The sequence below is a fragment of the Otolemur garnettii genome, unplaced genomic scaffold (genome assembly GCF_000181295.1).
Source record: "Otolemur garnettii isolate 467f Iridium unplaced genomic scaffold, OtoGar3 scaffold00028, whole genome shotgun sequence".
NCBI classification, from domain to species: domain Eukaryota; kingdom Metazoa; phylum Chordata; class Mammalia; order Primates; family Galagidae; genus Otolemur; species Otolemur garnettii.
In genome coordinates this window covers 43,258-56,257 of record NW_003852423.1, presented here as the reverse complement: position 1 = coordinate 56,257, position 13,000 = coordinate 43,258, and the positions used below count along the sequence as shown (strand labels likewise).

General features: G+C 35.2%; 1 protein-coding gene across 1 annotated transcript in view; it reads right to left on the bottom strand.

The window, feature by feature from the left end:
- AHR (aryl hydrocarbon receptor) overlaps positions 1-7,303 on the bottom strand; it is a 49,198-nt gene extending 41,895 nt beyond the window's left edge. The window contains exon 1 of the mRNA XM_003788481.3: positions 6,614-7,303. Coding sequence (XP_003788529.1) covers positions 6,614-6,678 — 65 coding nt within the window. The 5' untranslated portion in view covers positions 6,679-7,303. The remainder of the gene's footprint in view (positions 1-6,613) is intronic.
- Between the last annotated feature and the right edge of the window lie 5,697 nt (positions 7,304-13,000).

Sequence of the window (13,000 nt, the reverse complement as noted above, 5' to 3'; positions counted from 1 at the left end):
GTCTACTGGCTCTGTTCTTGGGGTGATTTAATCAATAACCACCACTTCAGCCAATTTACCAATTCCTAGTTCCTGCACCTGAATGCCCACCTGCTCATTCATATTTCCCAGAACTTGAACACCCCATTTTTGGCATCTATTATATTGCTAGTCTCCACCCAACAGCTAGGAAATTTAAAGCACTCCTCAATAAAATTCCCCTACCATTCTAACTGCACCCCGTAAAGCCCAATTCTTAACCTCATTTCTTTCTTCATTTCCTCCCCCCAGCTTCAGTGCTTATCTGAATTTCAAATGTTTACAATCATAAGCTATGTGCTTAATAGAATATTACAGACATGATGTATATTATAAGTAGAGTCAAACTTCATTGTGAAGCTAAATACAGCTGGATATGTTACTTCCCTATGTGAGGCAAAAACCATTTATAAAAACTTCTGAGAATTCTATCTATAGCCACTTTTAGTGAGTCCAAATGTTTCTGCCACTCTCTAGCTCTACAGCAATGATACGTTCTTCTCCTTCCCTCTGTCCACTATGCAAAAGAATAGACGATGAGGTACAAATAACAGAATTTCAAGGATAAGACATTAGCAGTGAAAACCAAGAAAATAAAACATGCCCTAGAAATCACTATTATTTCCAATGGCCTGAATCATTAAGAATGTTTTCCTTCCCTTTCTTCTATGCAAATACACTTTTTTTTAAAAAAAGTATCTCCCCTGGAACCCATGTTAAACATATTTGCTATACCTGAATCACTAAAACACTATCAGAAAATTTCAAATTGTGTCCAACTGCGAAATTAGTAAATCTCAAGTACCTACTATATGCATGGCCTTAGGAAGTACTGGTAGCTTTAAAGACAAATAATAGATAGTCCTATCTTTAAATGCCTCATTTTTCCTACCAGGAAAAAATACATCCTGTAACATGACAAAGTCAAGCATAATGTATTGCTCAATAATTTAGATGCTATTAAAAAAATGCTCAAGAGTTCATGGAGATGTGCTATCCTTATTACAGTCTTAAATATAAGCAAAACACTTCTGGTTTCATAAGGTAGCACATGAAGCTTTCTACAACTACACTCCATTCTAGTAAATCACACCTAAACAAGAAAAAGAGACAAAAACACAAACTCTGTCTCAAATAAATCTACGAAACAGGTTAATGCAAATAAATATGAAAACAGAAAATTGACAGTAACAGCATAGAACAGAAAAGAAAATGTAATCACAGTGTATTTAGATCAGCCGTAAATATTAAGTACATAGTCAAAAATAAGAAATCATCTAAAGTGGATTTAGTCCAAAATTGAGATAATTATATTGGAAGGCTGGAGAAGGACGAAAAAGGTTAAGCAAAGCCCAGAATACAAACATTCTTATCCACCACAGTAAGACTCCACAGATAATGCTTTACATGCCATATTTAAGATGCACCATATTTATATTATATAATTTTAATTATAAATATGCATTTATATAATTACATATAATTATAAATAATGTAATTTATAATTATAAATATGTATGTATTATTTAATAGGAATATATTCTCACACAATGTTGTAATCAAAAATCAAAAAGAACTACTGATAAACTCAAAACTACAAGACAAAACAAATGAATATGTAAAGGACACCTCAAGCAGAAAATATGCAAATGCACATCCTTTTAATACTACACATAACCATAACCCCAACATATAAATTCAACTACCTATCTCGTCTTTTTTTGCCTATGAAACTGAAAATAATGTTTTTAAGCAAAAAATGCAAGGATACAGACACAGTCCACAGAATTACGATGAAAATGTAATTAGGAATTTTTTTATAGAGTAATTTGACACATCTTCCAGAGTGTAATATCTGACTCAACCTTAAAAGTATACATATTTTTCTACCCCTCAAATCCACTTATAGGAATTTTTGCTAAGGAAATAAATAATGTGCACAAAAATTTAAATGTCTCAAGGGTGTTCTCTGAAATACTAATTAAAATATTCGATGGTTGGAAATAACAAAATTTCCCCCAAAAGGAAAATGGTAAAATAAACTATAGAATATTAATACAATAAAGTGTTATGCAGCCATTAAAAACAATGTTTTAAAAGTGGTGGTGGGAGGTAGGTAGCAAATCAGCAAGACAGGAGAAAAGGTTAAGAGGAAAGGACATGAATACAAGTATGAAGATGAGCAAGGAGAAATTGTGTATGGGAAATGGCAGATAATTCATTTCAATCACAATGCTATCTGAAAAGAAATAGTGGATAACAGGAAATCCCTAGGATCTGGAACTACCATACATATCACTTGATTTGTTCACCTGCGCAGCATTATGAAGGCAGTAACTAGAAGATAAGCTTTGGAGTCAAAAGACCTGGGATCCAGTATCCAAACTCTGCTTTTGTATTTATTCCCTTACTGACGTGAGTCTGAATCTCAGTTCCTTATCTACTGTAAAACTTACACAATATTACCTTTCCTTAGTACTACTATAAAAATGAAGTACAATTATGTACATAAGGAACTCTGCACAACATTTGAATCAGAGTTAAGTGCTAATCAACAGTTGTTATATTAAACCACCATGCAAAAAGTCAAGTTTTAAACAAGTGCCAAAGTAGAAAAGTTCTGTTGTTAAAGACTTGCATGGTATTTATTTTTAAGTAACTGTCTCAATTAAATACGTGAATAAGCATGTACTATGCAACTTTATTCACCAGTGAAGCAGCACATTTCAGCCATGTCTGTAAAGAAGATATACTGCCTCTTTCTGTTTAATGAGAGAATTAATTGTCCTCTGGTAATGTAAGTTATTTATTTTTTATTTTTAGTTTATTTCAGGTTAATGTGAGGGTACAAACAACTAGGTTACAATATTTGCATTTATTAGGTAGAGTCCCTCTTGTAGTTGTGTCCCACACCCAAAAAAGTGTGCCATATACCCTTATACAGTGCCTGTTAAGTGGGGGCACACCAATCCCCTCTCCTCTTCTTCCGTCTCCCTTGAGTTAAAATTGTATGAAAAGAGGATTCATTCGGTTTAATTATATTTTAGCAGTCTTCACAGTTATAAAATGCTTTGGTTCTGCTAGTTTTAGTTGTGAAAATGGCAGTGTAGGGATTATCCTGCTTTACTGATCCAAAAACTTGCTCAAATCCGTAACAGTATAGAAACTAGACCTGATTTTTAAATTTAGATCCAGTGTTCTCCCCTTATACTTTACTATTTACTTTTTTGGCCATTTAATGTTACCTATAACTAAATAACTTACTTCATTTGTTCCGATGTGCAAGAGTATACACAGCCACTATGTATAACCTAAGTAAAGCTACTTGAGAGAAAAATGATGGAGAAATAATTGTATAAATGAAAAGACCTATTCTTTTATTTTAGATGCTATTTAGAAAATGGTATCATACTTTCATATGAAATATTTAGTAAGTCCTATATAACATAAGCAATAAAATTCAGTTAAATGCATATTCTAAAAACAAAGTCCATGACATTTCATTAGAATGCACAATGTAACAAGAAAAGCAAGGAAGATATTGTTTTTCTATTAATATGATTACTATGTTAATAAAGTAAAAGTTTGCATCATCATGCAATAAAGCATCAGTTTAGGCTCAGAAGTTATGTTGAGTTCTGACACTTCATGATGTCCAGCTTTTGATCACCACTACTGCTGTTATCATTTTTTTAGTGTAGATGTCGCTTACTCAACCCCTATTATTTGTCACCACTCAGTACTAACTTTCTATACATACAGTAAGATGAAATACAAAATTTTTTTCTGTATTAATAAAACACACAAATATATTCTAAGTATCTCCACAGAAAAAGATTCTATTTAATTTTTATAGTGGGCTTTTCAACTATCTTCATGAGACAAAATAACAGAATAAAATTAAAAGAACAGGATTTAAATAGGAAATATTCGTTCTTTTTTTGAGCAGGGTTATTAACTATAGAGCAACCTTCCAAGGAAAGTTATAATAAATTTTACTCCAAAGGTTATCTTTAAAATTTTCTTGAAGACAGGAACATGGATCAGACACCAGTTTGCTTCAGATCCTTTAAATTTCCTTACTTTCATTACTCCAAAGAGAAGAAAAATTTATTGAGCGTATACTATGTACAAAATAATTTCAGTGGGGTTAAATTTAATACATTTAAAATGTACTTTCTATTAATAAAGATAATTTTCAATGTGAGACCTGCCACCAGGGGGAGTTTACTTTTCTTAATGAATTGAAGATTGAGAGGTTCAGGTTACATTTATCTCATCTATTTTATTCCAAATTTTTATGAAATTGTACATTTAAATAGCCATATTTTTTAAGAATCCTATAATAATGCTACAGTATATTTTCTCTGTAAGTAAAATAAAATGGGTATCATTTAAGGAGTCACATTTTAGTATATCTGAATAATTACATTTTAGTATATATGAATAACATTTTCAGGTCAAAACAAAAAGTTTTCCTAATGTTGGCATATTTTAGGTCTCATCAGTTACAAACTAGAAATTCAATCTAAAAACTCACATTAAACTTAATATTAGGTTTCATGGCCTCGTTCCTAAGATAAACTTTGGTTTAGCTGCATTATAAAGTTAAGCATTTTTCATTCATGTAAAAATAATTTACGTAAAGACTTTCACTCGATAACATAAATGCCAGCACTAGGCTTTATGAACAAGCTGGTGACATTTACGGCATTTGTATGCTTAGTAGTAATGCATGGTGCTTAGCAAAGATTTGATAAACATGTACATTACCTAAATAAAATGTGGTTGAGTGAGGAAAATGCTCTTGTTATATTAAAGAAATTATTAAATATGAATATATTAAAGTCTAAGTAAGTATATTAAAATATGAAGATCATATAAGGTACATCTTCTACAAATAAAAGAAAAATGTGATATGTTAAAAGAAAAGAGCTTTCTTTCACAACATACTAACTAGAAATCAAAAATGTTACAACTTTATAATGAATATAAATTTATGGCAGTTATTTTTATTTGCAAATCTATCCCCATCTGTAACATCAAACTTCAATCCAGTATCTTAAAAACACATTAGAGAGAGATTCAAGTTTCCTGACAGAAAACCCATAACACCTCTATATAGTATCTCTAAGTGTACTACTGTATTCATAAACACATATAACAGACATTAGGATGCCTCCCAATTTTAACCATCAAGAACAAAATCAAATTATACAAACATTGTTTAATTTAAGAAACTATTCCATAAAACTAAAAGTATTGTAAACCAATCTCTTAACCTGCCAAGACAGAAAATTGCTGACTTGACTATATTAGGATATAGTAGGATATACTGTACCATAAAACTTCCAAATGTTGGTCACCGCCTTGGTATAGACGAGTATCATCTGTTAATGTCAATTCATAAGTCTAGATCTGAACAACTATGATAACTAAAATTCTTAAATGAAAACTCCAGAATGAAAGTTTTAAATCAATAATTGGTTTTAAATATTTAAGCTGTTATTTTTTTTTTTTGGTTTGTATTAGTAGTGATGGTTAAGTAGTTTTAAGCAAAATGTATATACTTCTGATTTGCTCTAAGCAGACGTTTAATAAAGCGTTTGGGGAACTGTTCATGAAAATGTCAAGCAGGTAAGTGAAGTCAAGTTAACTCAGATGAAAATTAGGAACAGACACGTGAACATAGCCAACTCACAAAAGGAAATCTGTCCCAAGCATGGATTTTTTTTTTTACTGAGAAAAAATATTTGCCATATCACACAAATATCCAACCAAAATAAACAAAAAATACAAGTTTGTATTCCATATATTAACACTGACAAAACTTTCAAAGAGGAAAAGAATGAGAGGTAGATCCTAAGAATGAAAATGCAGTTCTAAATCTTTTACTTTACAGACTCTAAAGCCCCCAAAAAGTGATAAGAAAGTTTCCCAAAAAGGTGTCTAAGAAAATCCTCCACCTTGTCCTGTCCACTGCACCCACTCCTACCTGCTACCATCTCTATCTGCTTTACCGATATGGTCACGAAGAGCGCTACAAAATTATTGCCAAATAAGTAATTAAGATAGCGCAACAGAAAGCCAGGTGTTACGGATCAAAAAATACCTTTAGAGGCAACTCAGGTCCCTTCCTTCAAGATAGCATACGTTTAGCTCTTTAAAACATCTCGTTCTACCAAACTCTATACCTCAACGAGAATTAAGCCTGTTCTCTAACCTAACTCACAAGAATAATAGAAGTGGAAAGGGATTTCAAAGCAGGTTTACGCTAACTAATCCACCAGGACCACAAGGCAGATCAGAGCTGTCAACAAATTAGGACCAAAGAGAAAAAAAAAAAAGAGTTGCAAATGTGACAGGGTGCGGGTGCGCGGTGACTGAGGGAACAATTTTTAAAATGCAATGGAAAACGGGAAAATACAAGTCCTCACTCTCTCCACCAGCCTCCAAATCTCGACTCCATGGGCTGTGTCGGGAATGGACCTAATCCCCCGGATCGCGGGGATTTGGGGGCGGGGTGGGGCAGCCCTCCGCACCCGCGTGCCTGAGCGCCCAACCCCCGCACTGAGGACTTGCTCTGGACACTCACGTTTTCTGCACCGGCTTCCGCCGCTTCCGACTGGCGTAGGTGATGTTGGCGCTGCTACTGTTCATGGTGCCCAGACGCCCGCGGCAGCGGCTACTCCCCGGGTGCGGACGGTGAGGTGCCCAGGACCGGGTGGCGACTGGGACAACGGCTGCGGCCAGCGCCGGGGTCACCGAAGCTGCGCCCGCTCCACCTGCCTCCTCTCCGGGTGGCGGCCAAGGCGCGGCGCACCCCGCGCCTGGACTCCCGCAGCCCGCGCCGGTCCAGGTGAGCCGTCCGGGCCTGGCGCCTTGAGGCGGGGATGAGGGGCGGAGACCCGCGGGCTTGGCGGCGCAGGTGCCGTCTACACCGGCGGAGGCGGTGCGCCAATGCCCGCAGGTGAGGCTGCGCGGGCGGAGGGGGAGCCCGCGCCGTCTGTTTAGAACCCTGGCCTGGGTCGCACACGCTGGCGCCGCGCCCCGTGACCGTCGCCGCGGCCCCTTGGGTGACGGAGGCGCCGCTGTGCTGCTCCTGGGGCTTCCCCAATCCTGGGTGCTTCCCGCCCGCGGCGCTGGGGCGCCAGCCACCAGTCCCGGCTACTCCCAGCTTCCGTGTGACTACACGGCTATCCCTGGTCTGAGCCAGCCGTCCTGGACACGCGCTCAGGACCGAGCGTCGAGAGGACTCCCCGGACGCCGTCTCCCGCCGCCGCGCGCATCGGCCGAATAGCAGAAGAGCCCCCGACCCCTCGCCGGCCCCGCCCCGCCCAGATCCCGTGTAGCCCCGCCCCGTTCTGATTGCCCCCGCCCATGTGGAGTCCAAACCATCTTCCTTGAGGGCCCCACCCTCATCCCGGCACGTGATGACGTCAGACGTAACGACGCCCTCCGGTAGCCATCTTCATGAGGTCTAGGGGAGTGTTCTGTGGACCTGTTTCCAGCCTGGAAAGTGGTGTGACAACAAATTACTCATAGGCAAACTGGTAGCTAGACTGTGTCAGGTATATCTAGATATGTTAAATAATGAGCTTAACTACACCTACTTAAGAGACAGTGGTTGAGCAAACTTTTGGTTAAAAAATAAAGTGAGCTGTCACATAACCAATGGAATTGTACCTTCTCTTAGTTGGGAAAGCTAGGAACACCGATTTGAGTTTTGAAGTCTAGCAATTTACTTGGCCTTTCTTTTTTGCTTTCGGTCTCTACACTAGACAAGAAACTAAGAGGAGGTCTATTGTGTGATGGAAGACAATGTGCAGAAACGTGGGAATAGTTAATTGTTGAATGCTGTTGAGAGGTTCAGATTAGATGAAAATTGAAAATGTCATTTTTGTCTTCTCAACATGGGTCATAGATGATTTTAATGAATGCTATGTTGGTGGGTTAATGGGCCTGCAAGTCACAATGAAGTGGGTATAGTTTTGAGCTGGAGATGAAATAGTTTCTGCATGGGGACAATTCTTTTTAAAAGTTTGTGAATGGGAGAAACATCAGGTGGTAAGGTTTAAGAGTTAAGTGAACGTTTTAAAAATTTTGTTTTGGTTTAGTTTTTTATTTGGTGGTACTTCAACAGTTGGTTGGATGAGGGAGAGAGCAAGACTGTAAAAATAGGCAAAGAGCACTAAAGGAATGGTAGATACTATAAGATAGTAAAAGCAGGAGGGAATGAGTGGCAAATCTCCTAATGGGAGATTAGGACTACAGTAGATTAAATAATAGCAGAAAAAGTTCTTCTAATGCTTCGCTTTTCAAAGTGGTCCACAACTTCTTATGGGAGTTATAAGAAATGAAGAGTCTTTGGGTGTTCCTTATTAAGAAGGAATCTGAATTTAACAAAGTATCCCAGGTGATTCAAATATACATTGAGCAGCTGGTCTCTATGGCAGCTGAAGGAAAGAAGGACTGGGGGCTTTTATGAAATAGAAATTCTAGGGGCACAGAGTCAACCATGTCTATTTGACCTTGTCTTTTATTTCTTTGTTTCCATAAGAATACTCATAGCTATCCTATCTAAAATGTGTAAGTGTAAAAGAATAATTTCCTCCTAGCATAAAATCTCTTCAGGGTGAAAAATGCATTATCAAACATCTTCTAATTTGTTGATTCTGTAGTGTAAAGCTCCTTTTCAGAAAATGAACATACAAAATGTACGAGCCAGTCTTAGCTATCCTAATGAGCCAGTCTTAATATAGTGATGTTTAAGAATGTCTACCCTTTTAAGTTTGTTAGCCGTTTGGTAAATCCTTCTTTAATTTATTTTGTCCTACTTTCCAACCCTAATTTTCTAAGTTTGACTTCAGGATTATTTTCATTATCCAGAAATTATATTATCCCATTTTGTGTTACATAGTCTTAGTGATGGATCTTTGTACAGCCAAAATTAAAATAGAATACTAATAAAATTTCCACAATTAATTTTAACAGTGGAAACATGAACTTTCCTTAATATTTTTGCTTAGCATGACAATAAAAGCAGATGATGTAGTATAATGCCATTTGCCAAAAAAAGAAAAAAACACGAAAAAAACAACTTGCCACTGTCTAGAAACTATTGCTTTCTGCTTCTTGTATCATCATTATAGAACATGGTTTTCTGTGGCCATTTGCTAAGATTTTTAAAATTTCTATGAGTAGTTTTGTGTAGTAACATGATTTTTTTTCTTAATTTGGCTATAAATCTCCATGAACATTTGGCTACATTATCCAAAGAACACCATCCTTTTCATAAATTGAGGTGAGCTTACTTTTGAGAGTTCAGATGCAGCTGGATGCCTATGGGTTCCTTTTTCCTGCTAAATAGTATGAGACAAAGAAGAGAGTTTTAGGAATGCTACTGTAAATAGCTATCCTAGAATAAAGGCAAATAATCTAAATTAATGCTAAACTTAATCTGTCACAGTATGGGCAGTCATTCATCTCACAGAGCAAAGTGTTTTAAGTTCCTATAACATACTAGACACTTTGGGTTATGGATATGTTCCTAACCTCTTACAGCTTATATTCTACTGAGAGAGACATGAATAATTCAAATAGCTACACACATGAAATATGATTGTCATTAGTGCTGTGAAATCAGTACTCTGAGAATGTTCAATAGGTAGATTTGAATTGCCAAGGGAAGGTCATCTTAAAGAAGCTTGAGCTGAGTTCTCAGGCACAGGTAGGCATTTTATAGGTGACCTGGGGAGAGAAGGACAGATTAAACATTTGTCACAGTTTTTATCTCCTGTTCAATTCTGCAGCTCCTTAATCCAGGCCCTCAGAAATTATCCATTTCACTCATACTCTGCTTTTACATCTTAGATCACACTTTATAGGTATTTCAAATACTTTAGGTAGCTTAGTCCACGTTTCCCAAACTGTTACTGAAGCACCCTAGTAGACCCTAGTGGCACTACTACTCAGAGGCACCATCATGGAAAATTTTAAAATTTCAAGACCAATGCAGTGCATCAATTGGACGACATGTAAAGAAGTTCAGAACTTCAACATTACGTTATACTCCCTTCCTTTTGATAGTGTTGTATCTTTGTAAGGGTAAGTTTTTGTTAGCTGCTATGATAAAACATAGACTGGGAAAATTACTATCGAACAGGTTGCAGTTTCAAATATGATTATGCAAGGTTTGAGACGTTGTAAAGTGCCCAATATGTGCACATCCCATTAAGAACAAAATAAAAAAATTAAATGTTTCTGCATTATTATTTTAAGTAGCCACTAAGCTGTTAGGACAGACATATGTAATAAGTTTGCACCTATTTAATAAATGGAACAGTTAGGTATTTTTGTTAGCCTGCAATGCCATGAAAGAATTACTGAAACACCAGGAATGCTACGAACTAAGAAAGTTTGGGAACTTTTGACATAATTAAATCCTTTATGAGAAATATTCAACCCAAAGAGATCAACATAGCCTAAATCTGGACCTTGTGACTTCTCCAGTCTAAAATGTACAATTTACCTCACTTTGAATTGTTTTACTTCATGTTAAAAGTAACAAATTTATACATTGTTTGCTTTGATGCTTAATGCTAAAGAACAGACAAATATCTGAGGGTTATTTCAAAATGTTTAATTCCTATTTACTTTCTTGGGCACAACAATGTCATAGTTAGAAGCCGTAAACAAGTAATCAACAAGTGTTTAGGAATTTTGGAAACAAACTTTAGGCTGATGCTAATCTTAACCTTATAAGGAAAACTGCAGTACAATATAGGAATATTTTATTGTTAGCCAAAATTATTTTTATTCACTATGGATAATGCTATGGATTTTTGTAAGAATTAAAGATTTTTAATATGTAAAAGATATCATTTATTAAAATTTTAACATGTATTACGTTTAGATTTTGATATTTGCTTTCTGAATCCTTTATCATAAATGTGAAATTTGATTATGGGGAAGGTTATGAAAAAGCTTGAAGTTTCCCATGTTAGGATTCATATTTGATTGATTAAACATTTTATTAAAATACATATGTGTAAATATAATTTTATTTAAATCCATTTAGCTTTGGAGATATATATCATATATATATTTGGGATCTACATAATAATACATATTTTCTGCATTTTAAATCATGATAATAGAAGGAACTGAAATGAAGATCAAGTATATTTAGTAAAAAAGAAAATTATATTAACTTGATAAGAAAAACTCAAAGAAATGTAAATCATTGTAAAACTCTGACTAAAATATATAATTTAAATTTTCAAATCTTTAAAAGATTAGCAAATTCTTATTAACAGTAAAAAATATATTCTTTCTTTTTTTCTTTAAATGTATTCTTGAAAATGTTTAACTTGAATTTTATCCATCTTTAGACAGTGGTTCTTGACCTTTGTTGCATATCGTAATTACTCCAAAGCTTTATAAAGTACTGATGTCCAGCTCCCTTTGGGAAATGGGAAGGAAATTTTTAGAGGTGCTAGTGGTTTTGTGATTTGTAGAAGATTCATACTTTCAGGAATGCATGCTGCAATATTTAGGTTGCTATATACACGTATGCATGCATATAACAGTATGGTCACACACATAATTATGATGGGTATATAGGTATTTGTTGTATTCGTTCATCTTCGCCGTATGTTGAAAAAAGACCAAAAAGCCATTTACTTTCAAGTTTAAAAATTTAGAGACAAAATAATTATTTGAAATTTGATAAGTGTTTAACAGGGAGGTTAGGACTGATAGATTAGGCACCCAGCTTTCACATATGATAAATCTTTAGAACTTACAGGAAATTAAAAGTGACTCAAATGAAGTTTCTGTACTACTCCAATTTGAGAACAAAGTTACAATCCCAAATCATTGTTTTGGCAGCATCTGTGGGCTGAAGAACATGTGTAGTTAGTTGTGCATTTAAAAAATGAGTTGGTTAATGCTAAAATTAATCATGTTGCTGTATTCAACATCTATACTGCTAAAATGCTAATAGTTATTAGCAATTAGCAATAATGCTAATTGTTATACTTACAAATTTTTTTTACTTGCTTTTACTTGAGATTTCTTTATCCACTTTCTTGTTTATAATCACTGACTTTTCTGAAGAATTTTTATATGTAAGGCTTACATGCTAAAATAATAGTTTTTAAAAATCTTTTGTAAAAAATATTCACTTGTACTGCAAGGTCAATCTTTTCACATTAATGCTATGCAAAATAGGTGCTGAAAAAATAATATTCTTGGGACCCTACTCATTCAAATCCTTTATCAACCATCAGAAAAATCTGCCATTACCTGATTGGTAGGTTGATAATGATAAAAGGAGATCTGGTTACATAATTAATCAAGGGGATGTAGCTGAGGGTGGAGTGTCCTGTAGAAAGCGTGTTCTCCACCCTTCCCTCCGAAAGCAGGTTGTAAGAATTTCCCTTGTAAAACTTTAACCTTACTGAAGTTTAAATAGTGGCTTTCCTGCCTAAACACAGATGGAGTTCCCATCTGCCAGAGGTAGGGTCCTGATGGAAAAGAATTAGGCTTCGTTTTATTCCTAGTTCTTAGACAAATCTCTTACATTCCTTTATTCCCCGCTTAAGGTTAAATCCATTCTGGTTATTTGAATCTCTATATAAAGAATCACAGAAAGCGTATTTCAGAAATTAAGTAAATAATTATTCTGGAATACATTGATATTTAAAGAAATACCAAGTAAATTATTTTACAGTGCAAACAATCCCTATCTAAACTTTTCAGAAGCCAAGGTTTCACATATTCAATGTATTAGATAATTGTATTCTTTTACATTTTTTACCTATTTAAAAATTTTTTGTGAGTGGTCATAGTTATGCCAGGCTTTTGTATGATTCTTTGAAGCAAATTACTTGTATTAAAAAAAAAAAAAAACCTCACATATTCTAATCTGAGCCCTACTAGAGTATTTTGATTATATATGGAAAATATATGAAAGATA